General features: G+C 39.4%; 2 protein-coding genes across 10 annotated transcripts in view; both read right to left on the bottom strand.

The window, feature by feature from the left end:
- Window positions 1-173: 173 nt before the first annotated feature.
- Window positions 174-17,942, bottom strand: sav1 (salvador family WW domain containing protein 1). The gene is made up of 5 exons (XM_030127014.1): window positions 17,562-17,942; window positions 16,312-16,773; window positions 8,797-9,067; window positions 5,341-5,496; window positions 174-1,825 (listed from the first exon to the last, which is right to left on the bottom strand). Exons 1-5 carry the CDS (start codon window positions 17,653-17,655, stop codon window positions 1,612-1,614), a joined length of 1,197 nt encoding a protein of 398 aa, XP_029982874.1. The 5' UTR covers window positions 17,656-17,942; the 3' UTR covers window positions 174-1,611.
- A 179-nt stretch (window positions 17,943-18,121) lies between these two features.
- nin (ninein (GSK3B interacting protein)) overlaps window positions 18,122-22,237 on the bottom strand; it is a 32,622-nt gene continuing 28,506 nt past the window's right edge. For 8 of the 9 annotated variants that reach the window (XM_030127005.1, XM_030127010.1, XM_030127003.1 and 5 more), the window contains 2 exons: window positions 19,677-19,790; window positions 18,122-18,986 (listed from right to left, as the gene is read on the bottom strand). In XM_030127005.1, the coding sequence (XP_029982865.1) occupies window positions 18,774-18,986; window positions 19,677-19,790 (327 nt within the window). In that variant the 3' untranslated portion in view covers window positions 18,122-18,773. Of the gene's footprint in view, window positions 18,987-19,676; window positions 19,791-19,885; window positions 21,189-22,237 lie in introns of those variants that run through there. The other variant, XM_030127008.1, reaches the window with a different exon arrangement.

Genomic DNA, 22,237 nt, shown 5'->3' on the forward strand with positions numbered 1-22,237 from the left:
AATTCCCAATGCTGCCCTCATCAATGCGGCTGCGTCCTCCATGTACAGAAAGGTCAAATGAATCGACCGCTGGGTGATGGAGTTCTTCCAACTTCCACATTGCTCATTTTCCGCACACACACTGCAAAAATTTCAGTTACATAGAAATAACTAATAAAGTTGGACCAAATTAATGAAAACCATACTCGAGTTATTTATTAAACTTGATGCCATCCGGGAAAACCTTTGAGATCTTCCAAACAGTCTGAAATGTGTTTTTAATTACTTCAACATCTAGCCACCACATCTGTTTGAGAGCAAAGAAGTATAATATAAAGGGGTTGTATTTTCTTCACTGCAGACTTTATTGCTTATGTCTTGTAGTTGCAAATCCACAAAATGATGTATGTACAAAGACATGACACCGCTCTGAAATGATATGATTGAGACCTTCTTGCATAGTGAAGGAAGATGGTCCATTACAGACGGTATACTGCTCACTAATCAGTCAAATCCATATTATTACTTATTCTTAATGGCTTGTATGCAAGTCTGAAATGGAAAAATATTTATTTTGCTTTGAATTAGTTACAAATATTAAAATGTATCAAATGAAGACTTCTTTAAAAGGTGGTGATCAATATGTAATCAATAGAATGTTTTCCTGTACTTTCATTAACACCACAGAGGTGATGTGTCACTGCAGAAAATATCTTTAGGAAAGAAACATCCATAAATAATGAAACAGTGAAACTGAATTGCACTTTTTTTTTTTTGGCAAACTCAATGTGTCTTCTGAAGTGTTAGATTGTAACTTTAAAAAGTTCCAGTAGCTTATATATGTTTAAATAGACACAAACTAAAAAATATTGCTGATTTTACAGTAATGCCAAGAGCCCAGAGATGCTCGAAATGCATCCAATGTGATGCTTCATCCCACAGGGTCTTTCAATAAAGACGCTTCTTATCAAAATGTATTAAATATCTGTGACGTTTTGGTGGATTGTCATATAAAGGATATGTCATTGAAAAGAACAATGCACATTTTTTGAGTTTAATGTAAAATAGTGTGGTTTCAGTTAATGAGGGGAACAAAACACAAGAAAGAGAATAAGTCAGAGTATTTCATATGGAAACAAATGAGGAGAAGCTGCCTGCCTTTGTGTCCTCACAGGAAACACTGATGGAGTAGCTGGTGTATACGCAATACAACACTGGAAAAATCCAGCGTTTCTTTTACCAAAGGCACAATTCAGGATGTTTTCCAACAAATATCCAGAGCAGGTTTTTGTTTTTTTGTGCTTTGTTGGACTCTTCAGTCTTGGAAATAGAAATCCATACAGCGATTCAGTTTTCAGGGCTATAAATGGCACCACAGGCCTCCTCACATCTAGCACATTATAGGTTGTGTTTCTTCATTGGAGGGTGTATTCTTTCAGTCACATGGTCATTCATAAATTCTGTCTCAACTTCCAGGCTGATATATTTGGATCAAGCGAAGGCACAGATGTGTTTGGTAAAAAAGAGGCAATTAAAAGTCAATGCTGATTTCAAAGGGAAACGCTGAAGCGCTGACCGCTCCCAAACTGCGGAAACCTCAGGGGGGTGTGGCCAGGCTGCGTTCAGTCCACATTACATGTTCCCTATGAAGTTGTTGTTGGGCTGCTGAGCGTACCACTGCTGCCGCTGTTTGCGAGCCTCCACCTCGGACAGCAGTGCCTGCCGGTACGCCTCGTACGATTTGACAATGTGCTCCAGCTCCTTCATGAACAGCAGCTTCAGCATCCCCTGGTATGTGTCCAGGTCAGCCAGCTGGAACAGCTCCCACTTCAGGATGTGGTCATACCTGAAAAACAAGGTCAAGGACATTGAAACACCTCCAGGTCCTGGTGAGCAGCATTTGGATAAAAACTGAGATATTCCAATAAAGAAACAGAAAGATGCACACAACACAAACACTGATGCCAACTTAGCACTTCTGTTTCTAGATTCAGCATCTTTTCAGACTACCCAAGCTTATTTCTAAAAGCAATTTTTAAAAATTAGCTTGGAAACTTGAAACAACTTTTGAAAAGTGAATCAAACACTAAAACAAACATTTTTCCTCTAAATGACACCAAATGATGTCTCTGCCACAGTCACATGGTCTGTCTGTCTAGCTGTGAAAGTCAGTGTTTCCAACTTAGACACTTTTTGGTATAGCCTATTTAGTGGTTTTTCAGACCCCTATAGACACTCTTTATCAAAAAAGCAACTAGTGACAAATCTGTCAACTTTTTTTGGTGTTATTGGAGACTCTGATGTGAAAGCACGTATTGTTGTTTGTCTAAAACAACTGCACCAACTATAAATCAGTCCCACTGACAATGACAGTTTTCTGTCCATTTGGATTGTTTATTAACTGAAAATTACACATTTTATGGTTTAAAATGTTCATGTTTAACTGATTTGTAGGCTTCTAAGTGGACTGCAAGGTTAAACATAATGTGCTGCACACTTTTAATACCCCTCAGCCAAATATAGTGTAAGATCCTGTTGAAAGTTACTGCCCTATAATTTAGATTAGATTGTCTTTGTATAAATTTGGTGCAGATATCTCAATGTGTTCTTCAGAAAATGTGATTTTGTTGTTAAATGGACAGACAGACAGACATACATATGACAAAACGATTACAATACCCCTTTGGCCAGAAGTTGGCCAAGGGCCAAACCCAACCAAACTGAAGAAGATGAAGCTAAAAACCAAACAAACAAATAAATAACTAACCTAAGTAACTTCTACAGAATGTCTTTTGTGGGTCACTTTAGCCGGTCTCCCAGCCCGGATAAAGGAGGACAGTTGGAATTGACAGAGTTGTTCATTTGTAGTTCCAAACATACATAGTGTTTTTATACTTACTTTTTGTCTCTCCCACAATGTTATTCCTCTCTCCTCCATTGTTCATTACAATTACATGCACATTTCCAATTATGCAAATTAGGTGATGATGTCATTTAGCAACTTCTAGTCACTTTTAGGACAAAGAATAGATACTTTCCTTACTGAGGAGCTGGACACACTGACCACACAACACAGTGTAGATGGTCTGTGGGTGGTGAACAACATGAACATTAGGGGTGTAATGGTACAGAAAAATTTTGGTTTGGACTGTTTTCGTAACAGGGGTCTTTGGTTCGATACATGTTCGATACATTTTCCGTACAATGAAGGAGACTAGTGAAGGGGGGGGGGGGGGGTACTCCATAACAACTGAAAACTGAAAGTGAAACTTAGCAGCTTTGAACGTCCAACCCAGCTTCTGTTATACTCTCTGTTGTCATGTTTACCCCCCATTGGTGCCCCATCTTCAGAAAAAAGTGTTTTTTTGCAGCAGCAGCAGCAGCGCCACTGCAGAATGTATACAGGGGAAACCCTGCACGTGGGTTCTGCTTGTGGGCACCCTGCTTCCTGGGTGTTTGCGTTCTTCACATAAGCTACATGTATTCATTCGGTACACCTTCGTATCATATCGAAGGCCCCAAGCCAAAGTGGTTCAGTTCAAACGAGTGCACTGTTACACCCCTAATGGACATGCAGTGATTTACCATGAAACATATTCATGTTTGTTACAAGACGACAGTATTCTGACAACAAAAAGAATGGAGTTGGACAAAGGGAACATAATTTTCAAAGGGAAAACTCTTTTTCCAAAATATAAGTCACACATTTATGGGAAAGATATTCATAAGTATGACTAGCAAAGGACAAAAAAGCAGGAAAATATAAGGCGCAACTACTAGGGGCGCAATGGTAAAGGTAGTCCACAGTACTGTACCGCAGTTTTTGGGCCATGGTTTCGGTTCGGTTTATGTGTGTGTTCTGTGCATGAAATGAACTGTTTTTTTTTCCTCCCAAAATTATATTTTTATTTTGCTTGTCAGCGAAAACACTGAATTTCACAATAGAACTGAATTTTACAATAGAAACAAATCATATTGCTGTACTGAATAGAATAACACTTATTGTACTGCACAATATAACACTTTCTTTTTCCTTAACTACTTGTATATGGTAGTATAAAACAGGCACGTGTACACATAGGGCCCAAAAGGAGCTTGAGCCCCTGCCCTTTTTGCCTCATTCAAAAAAGTGCTCTTTCTATTTTTTTAAATAAAGAAATTCCTGTTCTGCATAAGGATGCAAAGGAAAACGGCAGTATAAAAACGCCACAGTTATCTACCGTACGCATTTCCTTGTAGTAGCGGTACTGTATGTGTGTTGAGTCTAAAGCTGCTTCTCTGTCCACTGTCTCTCACTGAGGGGCGGGGCTTCCCCGCGCTGCGTGCTCACATGCATGTCGAGACAGAGAGAGGGAGAGAGAGAAATACAAGCCGCAGCTGCAGCTACACCCCATGTGTAGTTACTGCACAGATGAGACGTGACAGTAGAGCAACTTTAACGTTCGTGAGTTATAAAGACAAACTCCCCAACTGAATGGACATTAACTTTCAGGGGCGGGCTTTCACCTGCCTGGACAGGCACACACACTCAGTGGCCTGTAATGCAGTACATAAAGCGCCAATGCAAAATCAATTGCAAAACCAAAAACCCATGGTCCATAAGGGCGGATTGTCTGATGCAGGGCAGACCGAACGATTCGGTATTTTTCCTGAGTCCCGTTGCATCCCTACCACATGTCCAAAATTCTTAGAACACATCTGATAACCTTCCACAATGATTGCAGGCTCTTTGGTGGAGCTCTGCTTTCATCGTGACAAATGGATGAACTACTTGCGGAGTGAGATGAAGAAATTAATCAGAGGCACTGGTGAGCGGTCATTATGTTTACCAATACCCGACCTGTGCACCCCCCGCCCCCATCCAAAAAAAAAAAAAAAAAAAAAAAAGCAGATTTGCATGACTCACAAGAGCCTCATTTTCAGGTTGGGAAAGCCGAATTTCCAGATTTATCCGGAAGAATCACACTTCTGGATATTGATAGTGGCATGATTTGGATCAAGTGAAAGCTTTTGTGGATCAGGAACTATAATGTAACGAATTCAACCAACACCAACGCTCAGGTGGTTTAAGATACAACAGGAAAGACTTGTTAAAGTGTGTGAGAGCAGCTAGCCTCTAAAAACACAGATCAGATGAATGACTTCTCCTTTGTTTCAGCACTGACAGAGAAAAGACCATGTGATAATCATCTGCTCTGAGTGTGCTACTCAGTGCTAAAAAAAAAGATGTCTAATATGATACCCAATGACAGAGCGCCATTATAAAAGCTGTATTGGTGAGATGATGCAGTTTGCTGTGTACTATCTGTTCTGTATTCATACTATCAGATACTTACTGACCATCTTCAGTGTTGGACTTACTTGAGTGGTGCGCGGGCGTAGACCTGTAGCCAGTCTGGGATCTCTGCTGTGTGGTAGGGGTTCGCTGGAACCAGGACGGGTTGGTTCCGTTCTGCAGGGAGGGGCTGGTAGGTGACAGGAGGGGGTAAAGGGGGGGGCTGATCATAGCGGGGCACGCTGGAACCACAGAAAGAGAAAAATACACATGTATATGAATGTCTGTGGCTTCAAATCAAAAACATTGGTCAGTTTACAGATGCACTATTACTGACAACACCAGGGAAGAAGAACTTATATTGCATTGTTGGTGTCATAGGTTACATGTTCCATCTCCAACAGACCTAATTTCTCCTGTTTGTACCTGACCTTTGTAACAGGTGCATCAGGGGGGACTCGCCAACTGTTTTGGTTCTCCAAACTCTATTCTTAGAGCTGGGGTGTCAAACACGCTGCCTGCAGGCCAAATCTGGCCTACCACAGGGTCCAATCCGACCCAGACATGAATTTGTGAAATGCCAAAATTAAACTCAGATGTTAACAGCCAATGGTGTCATTGTAGTTCATGAGCATGTGTAAATAAGATGAGACATAATATTGTTAAAATTGCACTTATTTTTCTTAATAAATTTCAGTTTGTTCATGTTGTTTACATTTTTTTTAAAGCTCAGTTTGTAGACATAAATATTTTCATAATGAAATTTTACCTTAAAGTCTGGAGTTGACATTATTTACTGGTGATTATGTTATTACATCACTGCTCTTTCCATTGAAAATACCCACGGTAAAATCTGTCATTGGTTGATCATCTTTTCAATAAACAGCAGTGAAAGATTGACTGAAACTGGACAATTTTATTTGAGTTTCAACATTTAAGAAAAGTATTATGGACATTTTGACAGATACGTGCTGCTACTTAAATATCTTTTATGTATTCTAATTTTAGCATCTTTTTAATCATGTTATATTTTTTGTCATTTTTATGTTGTTATATGATCCCCTCTTTCCTGTCAGGGCAGCATTGTAAATAAGAATGTTTTCTTAAAGAATTACCTGGTTAAATAAAGATTAAATAAATAACAAAAATACTATTTTACTGGCCCGATCTACTTGAGATCATATTGGGCTGCATGTGGCATCAAGGAAAACTCAGCTGATTGATAACAGGCTAAAAAATTTAAATGTGTATTATAAGCTCATTAAGGATTTCAACAAACACAACAAAGCACCATATCTGTGAACAAATATGGGGAAAATGTAGTGCAGATAATAAAATAACATCTAAAATGCTTCAAAACAAAGCTTCCAAAATGGGCCACTCAATGAATCTGGAAAATGTTATTTATTTAAATCGTGATTTTGACTTCATGTTTCCAAAAAGTTTTCCCCACTCAGTGACACACCCGCTGAGAATGAAACTCTGGTCATTGGCACCTCTATTGTACGGAATGTGAAGTTAGAGACACTAGTGACCATAGTTAAATGAGTTTCGGGGGCCAGAGTGGGGCAACATCAAATCCTATTTAAAACTGCTGGCTAAGGATAAACATAACTACCATAAGATAGTAATTCACATAGATGGTAATGACTCCCAATTACACCAATCGGAGGTCACCAAAATTAATATTAAATCGGTGTGTACCTATGCTAAAAGTATGTTGGATTCAGTAATTTTCTGTGGTCCCCTACCTAATCTGATCAGTAATGACATGTTTAGTTGCATGTCTTCACCCAATTGCTGGTTGTCTAGGTGGTGTCCTGCCAACAACAGAGTTTGTGGACAATTGGTGGACATTTTGGGGAAAACCCGGTTTTATTAGGAGAGATGGCATACATCATCAAGTTTATCACTGACCCCAAACCCTGACCCAGAGTTGAGACCAGGATGCACAGTCTTACACACTTCTCTGTGCTTCCAGAGCAGGTACCCACTGTAAACCCTATAGAGATGGTGTCTGTTCCCCGAACATGTAAATTTAAAGTAAAGAGAAAAACAGCTGTACATCGAAACCTAAGAAAAATCAACACCAATACTTCAACAGTTCCAAAGCACAAGAAAATAAAACGTGGCCTCCTGATTATTAGAGCTCTATCTTCCAAAGCTGTATTAATCAATGATATTACATCAGATTATCATACAGATTTATTCTGTTTAACAGAAACCTGGCTTTGTGAGGAGGATTATGTGTCCTTAAATGAAGCTACTCCTCCTAGTCTCCAAAAAAAATCAGATTTCTCAAGATTCAGGCCAAGAAGGAGGAGTCACAGCTATTTTTAATTCATGTCTACAGGTGAATCCTAAACCTAAACCAAAATTTAACTCATTTGAAAGTCTTAGTCTTAGCCTATCCAACCCAATCTATAAAACACTCCTGCCTATGCTGTTTAGTATAGTGTATCGTCCTCCTAGTCCATACACTGAATTTTTATCAGAGTTTGCTATGTTCCTAGCAAGTGTAGTCCTTAAAACAGAGTCATTATTGTTGGAGACTTCAATGTTCATGTAGACTACGGGTGTGCGATATGAGATGTGACGATATTAGATTGTGAATGATTGGAACGTATCAACGATCCGACAAAGCAGAGGGATTGTGGAATTAGGGTGATTTATACGAGGGGGTGCGTTCTGTGCTGTACGTACCCCACAATGAGTAAGCACATACCACAATTTAGGATCAGCTGATAAGCAATGAGGCCACTACAGTCAGAATGGTGTCAAAGTTTGAAAGTCTTATAACTGTAGTAGCTGACATGTCCAGCAGTTAGCCACTTTTACACAGAGATCCCAGAAAAAAGATGAGATGGTGATCCCACTTTTTTTCCACCATTGACCAATTTCCACAGCCAAGCCAAAGTAGTAACCAAGGTGAAACAGGCTGCACTTTTACACAGTGGACCTGTGCTCCGGAATCAAAGGGGCGGTGACAGAGCGCAGTGTATATTGGGACGTATAACTTGTGCATCGGAAATACCCCAAGCATAGTGGTGTTGCTAACCTCTCCAGAGTCTTTCACAGTTCCACAAGTGTTAGCATAGATAGAATCCTCTGCCTGAAGTGGCAACAGCTTGCGGATCTTGGCATCTCCTCAGTTCAACATCTTTCTGGTCGCATTTTTATGTTTGTTTACTGTACACGGCCCATGCTCATTTTTTAATCCCCCCTCACGGAGGTCGCACATCATCAAAACGTCATACCTTGGTTGTGGAACGAGAGGTGTTCCTTTTACATAGCATTCCAAAATTATGATTCCACCTTTATCATGGCTCTGTTACCACCTCCAGAGGCATTACAGAGGTGTGACCACATGATCCCACCATTTCGTTTACACAGACGTCATTCCAGAATAAAGGTGAAATATTCCCAGACAAGAAGTGCTGTGTAAAAGGGGTTTATGTCATCCACAGTGGTGTGTGATAGCTAATGCCAATGTGAATGCCTACAAGACCTTGGTGTGGGTCCACATTGCTGACATACTGCACCTGGGAGCACAGGGATGACGATACTGCGCCCTCTTGTTGATGTGATCCACATAGTAGACCCCAAACTCAGCAGACTCCACCTTCTCCCAGCCTGGGGGGAGCCCCTCCCTCTCCAGAGGGTGGCTCCAGTGTGTAGTGTTAGTGTTGTGGTCAATGTAGTATTTCCTACCACGGATCGTCCAGTCGACCGTCCAGCCGGCCGGAAGAGGGAGGTCCTCTCCCGTCAGACTGGAGAGATTGCCCAGGGACTTGGCCTGTATTCGACCTATCCCTGAGGAAAACAAACATTTCTTTTTAGAAATCTGGAGGGAGGGGGAAAGATCTGTGACCAAACACAACGGAAGAGCAGCCGTCCATAAACAGTTCCTCTGGGAAACAGTACATATTTTGGGAAATTTCTTAAAAACAGCACATGTGAGAAAAGTGGAATTTAAAGGAAAGGAATGTGCAGCATGTAAAAGGTCACTGAGCTTTAGCAACTGAACATACATCAGAAAAATAGGACCAATAGCCCTGTAGCTTACCGGCCAAATTAAAAGCTTTGGGAAATGTACCCAGATGCCATTTATTATCACCCAGTTATGTGTATCTATTATATTACAGAAATAGCCCATGTTTTGGTCATATTCCAATCAGATCTGTAAAAAATTCAAATTCCAACTTGATATCACTGATACTGACTGATTTATTGTATCAATCCACTTCCTATGTCTTATAATGAGAAAATTTTTCAAAGTCGCACCAAATCCAGAATCAGATCCGGATCCAAATAATTTCATTAATTTTTGTTGACATCATCATAAAGAAGCTGTATACCAAGTTTGAAGTCAATTGGAATTGTAGTTTCGGAGAAGAAGACGACTGAAAGTTTTGTGACGGACGACAGAAGATGATGACAGACGACGATGACATCAGACGCCGCCGGACGCCGCATGACGACAATAGCTTATGCCCTGTTGGCCGGTAAGCTAAAAACAGAGGAACACCATGAATCACCACTTAAACCATGACAGATCTACATCAGGCCTGCTGCATCCTTCTAACTCTGACTTTTAGGAAGGAGCATCTTATTGGGAGTGACATGTTCTTATGCATGGTAGGAAATGGGAGTGTGAAGGCAGAGATGTGTGCATGACCACACAAACACACAGAGGCTTTGACTGAAGGAACAAACCACTGAACCAACAGCATTTACTACAAGCAGACAGCAGCTTCATTCAGCAGCTCCTGGACTAGATTAATTGAATAATGTCAGTGTGGAAGCCAACAACTGAGCATGAATAAGGCTGAATGAAAAACAGTGAGCCAGTGGGACTCAGAGACAGTTAAAAATCTGCCTGAATTGTAGTATTTCAGCAAAACGGCAGCTATGATCAGATAAATTATGCATGAGAGTGACAGGTACAGAGCTGCTGCTCTTTGGCAGCTGCTGAGAGAAGGGATGGAATGTGCAAGCGCTCCGCAGAAATGTACTCCTCCTCCACCGCCACCTCATCATCATCATTCTCTGCCCTTTTCTCAAGAAAAAAGGCCGGCAGCCATACTTCATACTGACTACAGACTAATACCGAGCATCACAGAAAGATGGATCCAGGCAGAGAGTGGTTTAGTTTACGAGTGATGCAGTAATCACTGAAAAAACAGAGCATCTGAATTACACAAAAATAGAAAGTTACTCGCAAAAACACACATCTTACAACACCAATAAGTCATATATTCAATTAGACTCATATTTCACAGTTTGTACTAGCACTGGTTGAAACAAAAACTGTTAACTTAAATTATAATCTGAAAAACATACAGGGTCCTTTGAAATTCCTTTTCTACTTCATGTCATGGATTTTCTTGTAAAAAAAGTCATGCTAAAGCTTCTACTAAATCCACAGGCTGTGGAAAAACCTATAATTCTCCTCCAAATAGGCCTCCTTTCTGCTAGGAATTTTTTAAAATCATTTTGGAATTCATTGTAAGCGTCTAGTTAAAAAGTGTCAAATCAAAAATTTTGATGTTGAGCAAACTTATTAACCTTGTTTCATCTTTTTCATCCTTTTTGCCTTGTCGCACGTTTTACATCTTTTACCAATAAACTAAAACCACTAATAACTGTGTGGTTTCTACTTCCTCTCAGCATTAGAATTCTGAATGAGATAATGAATAGACTTTGATTATTGTAAATATTGACATCAACTCATCACCCAGCCCAACTTCCAACAAACACTAAAGGATCATGTACAACCTGTATTTTAAATATTCATATGAATGAAACTACTCAAATTTTCCCCAGATTAGGAGTCTAGTTTTCACTCTCTTACAACCAACATGTAGTTTATCTGTAGTTCTATTAGATGTTGAAGTTTTCTGGTCATGACACATTAGACTGAAATAGATCATGGTAAATTTAACAGAGCTGAAAACATACTTTTTAAGGTATTTTGATGCAAGTTTAATTTCACTCCAAACCAAGCCTGTGTGACATGGAAGAGGGAGGTCTTTGATGATGCCCCACATCAAAAGGGACAGACTGGACACGTCTGTACATGCAGACCTCACATGTCCTTAAAATGTGGATTTTAAGCTTCAGTGGTTCCAATGTTCCGATTGATGGACTTCTGTCGTGGCGACAGCTAATTTACAATTAACTAGACATTGACCCCCTAATAAAATGGTAGGGGAAACACTGGTGCACCAATAGCATCTCCGAGTTGTGGGGGTATTATGATCACTGACTCCATTTGACTATTGGTGTACTCCTGATTTTGCACAAGCATGGACACAGCATCCTCATTACCATGGTGATGAACCTTCACCCCAGCCAACACCTGCTGTTCTTCAACAAGTTATCAGTCCTCAAGTTACTTTTCACACTATGAGAACATGGATGTGAGATGACAGCGCTACTTTACACTGTTACAGTGAAACATGAAGTGTATTAAAACAGAGGCGATTCTAGGATCCGAGGGTTAGTGGTGCCAAGCACCCAGAGTGCTGGCCAGCCAGGCAAGAGAAATTTCACTATTTTGTACATTTAAACACAATTTCGGACCATCATTCCCACATTTGTGACAGAAAAGCATAACACTTTTTGGGTAGGGGAAACTCTGTGACTAAACCATCAAATCTGATGAAAGTTATTTTAATGCTGAGCCAGGAATGAATTGGAATAATAAAAGAAATATACCCTAACCCTAATTTCTGGAGGAGGCAAACTCATTTTGATACAGCAGCTCCTCAACATATACAAATACACATAAACAGTACAGGGTGGGGAAGCAAAATTTACAATGAACATTTAGTTGTTTTTTCTCAGCAGGCACTACGTCAATTGTTTTGAAATCAATCATATATTGATGTCATAATCATACCTAACACTATTATCCATACCTTTTCAGAAACTTTTGCCCATATGAGTAATCAGGAAAGCAAACGTCAAAGAGTGTGTGATTTGCTGAATGCACTCGTCACACCAAAGGAGATTTCAAAAATAGTTGGAGTGTCCATAAAGACTGTTTATAATGGAAAGAAGAGAATGACTATGAGCAAAACTATTACGAGAAAGTCTGGAAGATACTATTAAAGAAGAATGGGAGAAGTTGTCACCCGAATATTTGAGGAACACTTGCGCAAGTTTCAGGAAGCGTGTGAAGGCAGTTATTGAGAAAGAAGGAGGACACATAGAATAAAAACATTTTCTAATATGTAAATTTTCATGGCAAATAAATTCTCATGACTTTCAATAAACTAATTGGTCATACACTGTTTTTCAATCCCTGCCTCAAATATTGTAAATTTTGCTTCCCCACCCTGTATATGTATGTTTCTGGAGTAAAACAACTCCCTATAGTGAGTACCAAAAATATGAAAAAATGGATCTTGGCCTTATTTTTTGGACTTTTATTACCCCGGCCTCCCGAAAGAGAGGCAAGGGGTATTGTTTTTGGTTCGGTTTGTTTTTTTGTTTTTTAACACTTTAGCAACAAAACTATTGGTTCAATTCCAGCCAAATTGGGTTTATGGATTGACAGTGACCCAGAACAGATATCATTACATTTTGGGAAAGGTAGGTCAAAGTTAACATTTTTTGAGTTCAGTTCTTTTTTTTTTTTTTTTAATCTCCCCATTTACTTATATTTACTTATAACGTGGCAAAATATGTGCGAGGGGCAGGATTTGTTGTGCCTGGAACCACTTGTTTGAAATGCAATGCACAATATGTAAAACACATGAAAAAAATTGACTTTTTCAATGTTTGTCTCTGCCTTCTTCCTTCTTGTCTGTATCATATAATACAAATACAAAAATAAAAATGAACATGTGTCCTGTTTATAATGAAATCTACTGATATATGTGGATTGTATGTGTGCTTCTGAAAAGCATTTAATGTGGGGAGAACACATAGATTCCATGATGTATATATAAAATTATAAAGTGAATGGAATGTTTTTCTTTCTCAGCTTAACAGTTACTGTTCTGCCACTATTCTCTGTCTGTTTTCTTACCTGGTTCTCCTTGATGTTGTATGCTTTCCTCTCCCTCCCTTCTTTCATCTCTCCCTCTTTGCACTGACAATCATACACAAATATATTGGCTTCAACTAGATGAAGAATTACATAAATATGAGAAAATAATAAGAATACTAATAAATAAAGCCCTCTCTCTGCTCCTCTCTCTCTCTCTCTTTGTACTGTTAACCAAAAGACAAACAACCAAACAATACCTTTTCTATTTAATAAGAGATACAAACTGATATAAACATTTATCCAACTTAAAAAATCATTCCAATATGATATTTGGTCGCTGTTGAAAACGAGGTCACACCATTTGATCTTACCCTCTTACTTCAACCTCTCTCTCTCTCTCTCTTTTATTTATTTATTTTTTTAAATCAGTCTTATATCCATGATGAGGCTGGATGTCTGTCTGTCTGTCTTGTCTTTAATACATACACATGCACATGACACAACAACAGCTTCATTCCAGTTCAAACAGAGGACAGAGGTTGACTGAACCACCTGGAACATTTCCTAGCTAAAAAAAACCCATCAGCTAACTCCTACCTAACAACATAAACAAGTGATCTACATTTCAATGCAGCAAAAATGGGGACTGGTGATGATAATAATGTGTTGGCATTGAGTGGTAGAAGTCAAGAAATGTGTCACATATCCTGGTTTAAGCCAGGCAGTGTATCTGACCAATTTTGGAAGGCAAAGGGGTGCTGGGATTTAAAAACAGGCTAGAAATGCCACTGAATCAAAGTAAACACAGATCAGTTTGTCATTGGAATAAGCACAAACTCACACTGAGCATCTGTTGATTATATGATAACAGACTTGTCAGGGGATATAATGTTTATACTTTTTGCTGCTGTCACTGACAACTGCATATTAACAATAATTGGTTAAAAGATAAACAACAAATGACAGTAACGCTGCTGATAATGTGGCATTAATATGCTGCTTATTTGGATGAGTTGGGTGGATTTCTCCGTTACACCTGCAGCTCTTACGGTTTCAGCAGCTGATGGTTCAGGGTCTACCTCAGCTGCTTGTGTCAATATTCTCTACGAAAGTATAAGTTTTGTGGTTACATTCATTTGTATAACTGTGCAGCTTAATGTCAGCGGCATATTCCATATTAGGTCCAAAATTACTTTCATTGTTGTTAAGTTCATGGTTAAGTGAGGCTCTGCTCACCACAGTATTTTCAGTTCATTGTACAACTATGATGGAAGAAAATAAACTATAACTGTAGATTTTTGCTTCAGTGTGTAAGTAAGTCAAATACAGCCGGAGTGAAATGAAACCCCAAATTCAACACAATTAATTCACAGCACAAACTGTCACCATTATCCATTAGCACGAACTGACTGCAGCAGATGGTCCCTGTGGGGGATCCATCCAACCCCCCCACAAATACAAGGAAATCCAAATAGCTTGTGTCACACCTAGTTATGCTAAAGGACTGTGTATTTCTACAATGAATGAGGTCTCTGACTGATAAACATATTTTTAGATCTCTCACACCTATTTAGTCATAGAATAAGAAATGTTTCAAATGTTCAGCATCACTTACAAAATAAAAAGGCCTGAACTGGAAAATTTGTGTGCGTCCCTGTTTACAGACAATGTCAAGAGGACTGCTGGCTATTATGCTATTCCTCTGAGAAAAATAAAATCCAATATCCTTCTGTGCTTCACAGTAATAACTACCAAGCATGTAGCAACAGCAACAGCCTTTATAACAGAAATCATACATTTTCACTCCAGCTTAACTTCCACCTGACATGGGAATGTTTCCTCAAAGTCACGTCAGAACTGTAATTTTAGTCACAGAATTTGCAGTATTTCGGCCGTTGTAATCATGTTGACCACTTCAATCAATCACTGCCATAAACTGTATCTGTGAAGGTACAGATGGTACTATACTTGTATATGCAGTATTGCATAAATAATAATAATAATAATAATAACAATAATAATAATAACAACACACGAACGCCTCAGGATCCCCCCGGAAGAGCTGGAGGAGGTGTCTGGGGAGAGGGAAGTCTGGGCATCCCTGCTTAGACTGTTACCCCCGCGACCCGGCCCCGGATAAGCGGAAGAGAATGGATGGATGGATGGATAACAACACAGTAATATATGAATGCACAACTTTGCTTGTGTCAAAACAGTGGTTCTGCAATGAAACAATACTGATTATTTTAAGAGCATATTTTGAACATTTTTCTTATCTTTCATGTTTTAGGTGCATTTGTACACTGTTGGGTAACATACAAAATATTTCAGTGTTTCTTGATGTTTTACCTAATTTCACTCTACATACTGTTGTTTAAGAAACAAGGTAAGAAAATATCTACAGTAACAATTATCATTTTCCTCTCTCAACATGAACAAGCCTTGTATTATTGTGATTCAATAAGGCTGAACTTGTTTTTCAGTACAACATAACTAGATTTGGGGCGGCCATGGCTCAGTGGTAGAGCGGGTTGCCCAATAACCGAAGGGTTGGCGGTTTGAATCCCGCTCTGTCCCAGTCATGTGCTGTTGTGTCCTTGGGCAAGACACTTCACCCTCCTTGCCTCCAGTGCTGCGACTCACCCAAAATCATCTTGCATCTTTAAAAAAAAAATAATGCTTGGGCATTTATGGTAAAAATGAGTGATATTTACTACTTTCACTGGTTCACTTTCCAAGCTCACATGTGCAACATAAGCTGCAATTGAAACTGCTATTTCAGATTATATAAAAGTTTTTTCTCTTCAGTGTTTGTTTTACAACTCTCCGTTAATTGCCTCACAAGACCACTACAGTTACGGATAGGAAGTAGATCATCAAACTGGTGAAATTAATCAGCGTGAAAATCAGGAAAAATGGCTACAATTCCAAAATCAATATTATTACTCTAGAGACCTTAGTTGCTCAACAAAAACTCAAAATGCAACCAAAATGTCAATGTCTCATAAATCACCATAACATTGAAAAAACAGAGATTTAGTTTTTGCGCAGCATTTACCTGAGGGGGGTCTGCTGGGGGCCGGGGGTGTGTGTTGTCTTGGGTGTCTCTGTAAGTTGTGCTCATTTCGATCACAGTATCTGTATTCCTCTGGGAAGCTGTCTGGGATCCTCCTGGGAGGGCGCTGCTGCTGGCTTCCATAGTAGGGCTCCGAGGGGTAGTAATACCGAGTGGGGTCTCCGTTCTCAGACCGGGGGCCCATGTCTGTGACGAAGGACTGGGAGGAACCCCCGTACTCGTGGGAGAGGTCTCCCAGGCTGCGGGGCATGAACGGGGGGGCCGACACCCGGTGGGTCTCTCTGCGGGCTACCTCATGGGGGGGCCTCGGCACAGGGGTTCGACGGGACACCACGGTCTCCCGGTTGGGGGCCACTGGGTACGCAGAGGGGCCCATGTCCGGCAGGGGAACCTCGGTGCGTCTGGGAATAGTGGGTCCATGGCGGATGAATGAGGGCATGAGATCTGCAACCAGGTGAAAACAGGCATATCCAGCATCAGCATCAGAACATGAACCCAGCCGGAGAACGGACACAAGAACAGACACAGAACACAGCAGACACAGAGAAGGACCTGCACACTTATGACTATTTGCGTCGTCTTGAGTCACTTTGGTAATTTATTTATTTTATATTTCTCTTTATTTTGTATTTTTTATTGTATTTGATGCCTCTTGTGTTGCTGTGTCATTTGAATTTCTCCCTTTGGGGACCAATACAGTATATCTTCTCTTATATTATTAAAGGTCTAATGGTTAGTAAAGGTCAGGGTTATTTTCACATCCAGAACAGATGACAACTGGTGCATATCCACAGAGTAAATAAATGTAAGCTAACTGCCGACACGTTTGACTTCTCAGCACACCACACTACTACACACTATTGCAAAAATTAACAACTTAACCAACAGCTGACTGAAATGGGAAACTTTATAATTCTATCGCTCAGAATCATAGACTTGATCACACCACTTTCCTTTTCTACTGCGTCTAATGTCAATATTACGTTAGCAAGTCGGTGACTCTTGGGTTAGCACTGATCCCCAGGTTAGCAATCTGGTTAGTTACAGGGCACAGAACGTTGACTAAACCTCTTATGATAGGCTCAGGAGTCATAACACTGTCTTAAAATGTCCGTATAACCCCCCCGGTTCACTGGGTATCGACACTTATCAAGTTTTCCGCATTAAAGTGAACTTCTGTAAATGAGCTAACTGTGGCTAACTTTAGCTAGCTGGCTACTTGTTGCGCTTACTTCTCAGGAGCGGCGACGTTTCCTTCTTCACATATTTTCCGTGTACCTCGGCTGGTTTAGACGCTTCGTTTTTACTTTTCTTTCGAGAGAGCATAACTCAAGGCTCGGAAAACATCAACAACACGATGCTGTAATATCATGGCACAATCCTCTGACTCTGCAACCATCCCGCTCCGTCTGTAGTTAGTGGATGGAGTATATTTTATGGTTTGGAGGTTGGTTAGCCAGGTTAGCCTGCTAACTGGAGCTCTGGCTCGGGACACGTCTCTCCAGCTGCGGTCTTGTCCGATTTGTGGAGGCTCCACTCCCACTCCCGCCGCTTCAACCACTGGGAATCCACTCTGTAGTCCTGCCCGTCAGCCTGCCACAGCACGGTCCGAAAGAACGGGTTCCACAGTTCACATCACAGCCGAAAATGGAATGTACACGCTCCATGTTTTATCTCGTTTACATCAGAAAAACTCACTGCATATTTGTCTCGTATAATTTTTGGATTTGCACATTTCTAGAATGTTTAACCTAACTTTATCTTCAGTCGAGAAACAATATGGACAAAATAATGAAAACAAACATGTGTCTACTTTATTTCCACTAGTACCACACACATCTCCATGCAGTGCCTGCTTTGCAGCAAAAACTATCAGTTTCCTTCATGTGACAGTACAGACATTCAACAGACATTCACAGTGACAGTCATCTTATACTGAGACTTTACATATAACAACAGATCAGAGGATTTTACACAAATATGTATTTAAATAGCAGGTATAACCACTCGGTTCGCTTGGTATTTACAGTGAATGACATTTCAGGTAGTGTGTCTTACATTCAGCAAATACCTTCAGAAGGTTAGAAGATTATTGTAGTTTCTTGTTGACAGTTTCAATATGGACAGACAGGTTTGTCTTCTTTACACAAGGACTTGAAGGAAAAGAAACAGATTAAAACAAGAAATCTCTTGGACAACACAGACAGAGGAACACTTGTGTAAAAAAGTGCACTTGAGTGTCACAGTCTTCTCTTTGGAAAGACAAATAGTGTCACTGTAAAATATTTATATTTACTCACATTTGCATGTATAGGTCCAACACAATATTGCTTAAAATAAAAAGTACTGCATATTAAATACAATAAAATTGAAGCTAAAAAAGACAAGTAGTTCTGATGTTTTGGATGCACTTGGACCCTGGTGCTGTCATGTTTGGTAAAGCATTATGAGCATTTAAAGATAGATAGTGTAGGATGAGATGCAGGGTTTAAGTCACGAACAATCCTGTTAAGGCTCGAGATCTTCTCCTCCAGAAGGTAGTTCTTCTTCTCAGCTATTTTCTGCCTCTGCTCAGTTACCTCAAGGGCCTTCAGCAGCTGGGAGTTCTCCACATACAGGTCTTTGATTAACACATCTGCTTTAACATTCTTGTGCAGCTGTGAAGTCAGGGAGAGACAAGAGGAAGAGACAACAGGAAGAGGAAGGTGTTGATTATTCAGGTGAGAGGAGATTTTCATTACAGTCTATGTGGAAACAAACCATAAACAATACAGCTTCATACAGGGCATTTTTCCACCTTTTGCTCCTACTAGTGGTAACTACTTTCACCCAAGTAGTGCTTTTACTTTGTTTTTTTTAAATTAAGTTTCTTGTTTCAGCTACAACCTGTAGCCTTCCTCATACCAAGGTAAACAAAAAAAAAATCTTTTTTTTCCATCTGACAAGAGAAAAAGTAATCTTTATGTCAAAAACAGATGTGGGAAACTTTAGTAATTTAAGGATAAAATAAAAGGTTTGGAAGAAATAAACTATTCAATGGTCAAATAAGATCAACCTTGACCTTGTACAGTAGTGAAAAGCATCACAGTAAAATGGATCCAAAAACATCTAATAAAACACAGAAAGGGACGACTTTACTACACAAGGACTTCACACATTTTTTTTGATAATACACTTACCAATGCAAGTTTTTCACTGCAGAACTTTGACTTGTAGTGGAGAAATTCCACTATGTAGTATTAGTGCATTTACTCAAGGACAGGACCTGAACACTTCTCCAAAACTGGGGGCCATTGAGACCCATTCTTGCTCTTCTCAGAGGCAGTGATTTCCTCTGTTCCACTGACCTGGTCTTTAAGCTGAGTGACCTTCTCTTTGAGCAGCAGTTTGACGTTATGCAGCGACAGTTCGATTTCCCTCATCCTTTCCTCCATATTCTTCATCTTCCTCAAACTTTCCTCCTGGTTGAGAAGAGAATGCAGGATTATCATCAAAGTGTTCCAAATCAAAGAAAGCCAGACTGAAGAAGTGAAGTGATGTACAGATTAAAAACACAGACCACATTCTTATGAGCTCAATGCTTTATTTTATCTTGATTTCAGCATAAAATTATTTCTATCAACATTCTACAGAGGATGGAGTACTATAAATAAATAAAATATAAATAAGTATAAAAATGTGACATTTATCTTGCTACAAAAATAATTGAATGCATAAATAAAACAACCTAACATGACTATTGAAATAAATTAAAAACAAAATACATTTGATGCTATATATGGTGCAAAAATTGATCTAGATGAATGAGACCAAAACACAGATATAATAATAATAATAATATTAATAATAGAATGTCACAGAGAACTAATGACACAAACAATTATCTTATCTTCAGCGCTTGATGTGACGTTTAGAATAATATAAACTGGATAAAACATTAAAAGACAACAGTCCTGTGACATTTGGGTTTAAGAAATAAGTAACACATAAGTAGTTCAAGTAATACATGATGAAAATAGATGAGATTCATTTAGTTGTGCAGCAGCAACACACACAACGTTGATATGTAGATTTAAGAAACATTCATCTAATGTGTCAGATAAGAAATACACAAGACAAAAGTGTAAAGTGGTAAATGTCTAGAAACCCTGACAGGCGGTAAAAACACCAAAGCCTGGTGTCATTTGATTGTTGAAAAAAGCTCTGAAGCTTTTCAGGCACTATCCTCTCTCAACTTCACACTCTCCGTTGATCGTAAGGTAAACTGTCACACATGATTTAGTCTCGGAGTAAATACCCTGATCCAAACCCATCAACACAGAACATTCCTAGAAAAATACAGCCCATTTTAAAAACACATTCCATGCAATCAAGACACATGCACAGAGCACAAAAGGTCCTTTCTTACAAAACAAAACAAAAAAAACCCACAGAGGTTGTATTTTCAGATGTACCATCTACATTTGACATCAGATAAACTTAATCTTTGATGATAATGTCAGTATTTCATTCAAAATCCCATTGGGAAAAACACCAAGAGGAGTTTTCTGTGCTTTCCTGCCACCTGGTGGCAGAGAAGCACAATTACATTCACTAGATTAAAGCCTTTGGATTTGGCTTCTACACTTGGTTCGCAATCTCCTATAAGGATGCAGAAAGATGGTGATGGCAGGTTTTAAAGGTCCAGACAGAGCAGAGAGGAGCAGGAGGGGGAGCAGCAGAAGGGGGAGGAGAAGCTGGAGTCTCGCAGAAAAAGAAGGGGTTAAAATGTAGAAGAGCAGGGAAACATGGTGATGTTAGAGTCCACCGATGCGCCTGTAGCTGTCTGCATGAGCTGCCCTTGGCTCGGCCACCAACACCTGGAGAGACAAGGACGACACTTGACCAGAGCAAAACCCCCGCCTATGACACTCCAACACCTCCAACGGACAGGACACAGTGTCATTGTACATACACATCTAACACTATCAAATAAATGATCTAAAACTAAACTCTGAAAAGTGTTAATAAATCTAAGAAAACCTCACAGCTTATCTTTAGAAAAATGACTTCATCACAATTACAGCTGCTATTTAATGCAGGTCATTGTGAAATTTTCTTTTAAAGCCTTCTCTTTGCACTAGTCTACTTTTCTAAATGATCATCTGGCCTCCGCATTTGTCAGATCTAAACATCAGATCCAGATTTGATGGTTGATATGGCAACAGAGTTAAAACAAGATGTTATAATAAAAAAATGTCATAATAAGAAATATTTCATGATATAATTGGAAGAAATTTTGTTAAAATGAAAAGACTTAATGTTTTAAAGTCATAATGTGATAAATGCCTTTGTTTAAGACAACTGATTGGTCAATGATGTCACATGATCCAGTGTGTGAAAAACAGTTGAATACTGAATGTCAAGGTCGTGACTCCTTTCCATATCTGCACCATAAATACTTGGAGAATATGCTGTTTATGAACACGGTGGATGATGCGTGTGACTGTACAGAGGGAGGATGAATCTGATCAACTGAACATTTCTCACTGATCAGCTCCGTGGACACAGTTCATGGATGAAACACACCTGTTCTAATGAGAAATCCATGAAACTTTAACACTTCTGCTACAGCTCATTCTTCCCTTTGCACAGCCTTATGCATCTTATGATCAACCTCAGCGTCACATCGTCGCATCGACCCTGAGCATTAACAGCAGAATCTCACCATATTTTGTATGATCCAATTTTCACCATGCACCGTTTCTATAAGTGGGAGTTTTTAACAATACAATAGTTTCTTTTGCATCTGAAACTTTTCATCTCAAGTTATTGGTGTATAACAAGATAAAGGTATTTTCACATTATTGTGACATAAACACTAAAAGGTTTTCTGGCCTGACAGTAAAATGTTTCCGTATAGTAATGG

The sequence above is a fragment of the Sphaeramia orbicularis genome, chromosome 22 (genome assembly GCF_902148855.1).
Source record: "Sphaeramia orbicularis chromosome 22, fSphaOr1.1, whole genome shotgun sequence".
NCBI lineage: Eukaryota > Metazoa > Chordata > Actinopteri > Kurtiformes > Apogonidae > Sphaeramia > Sphaeramia orbicularis.

What these genes read in the sequence shown, in the direction of transcription:
- sav1 (XM_030127014.1), bottom strand. Translation starts at nt 17,655, where the DNA reads ATGCTCTCTCGAAAGAAAAGTAAAAACGAAGCGTCTAAACCAGCCGAG. An exon ending in AACGTCGCCGCTCCTGAGAA is followed by an intron (nt 16,774 to 17,561) that starts GTAAGCGCAACA and finishes ACCTGGTTGCAG; the next exon opens with ATCTCATGCCCTCATTCATC. An exon ending in CGTCATCCCTGTGCTCCCAG is followed by an intron (nt 5,497 to 8,796) that starts GTGCAGTATGTC and finishes CTGTGGTTCCAG; the next exon opens with CGTGCCCCGCTATGATCAGC.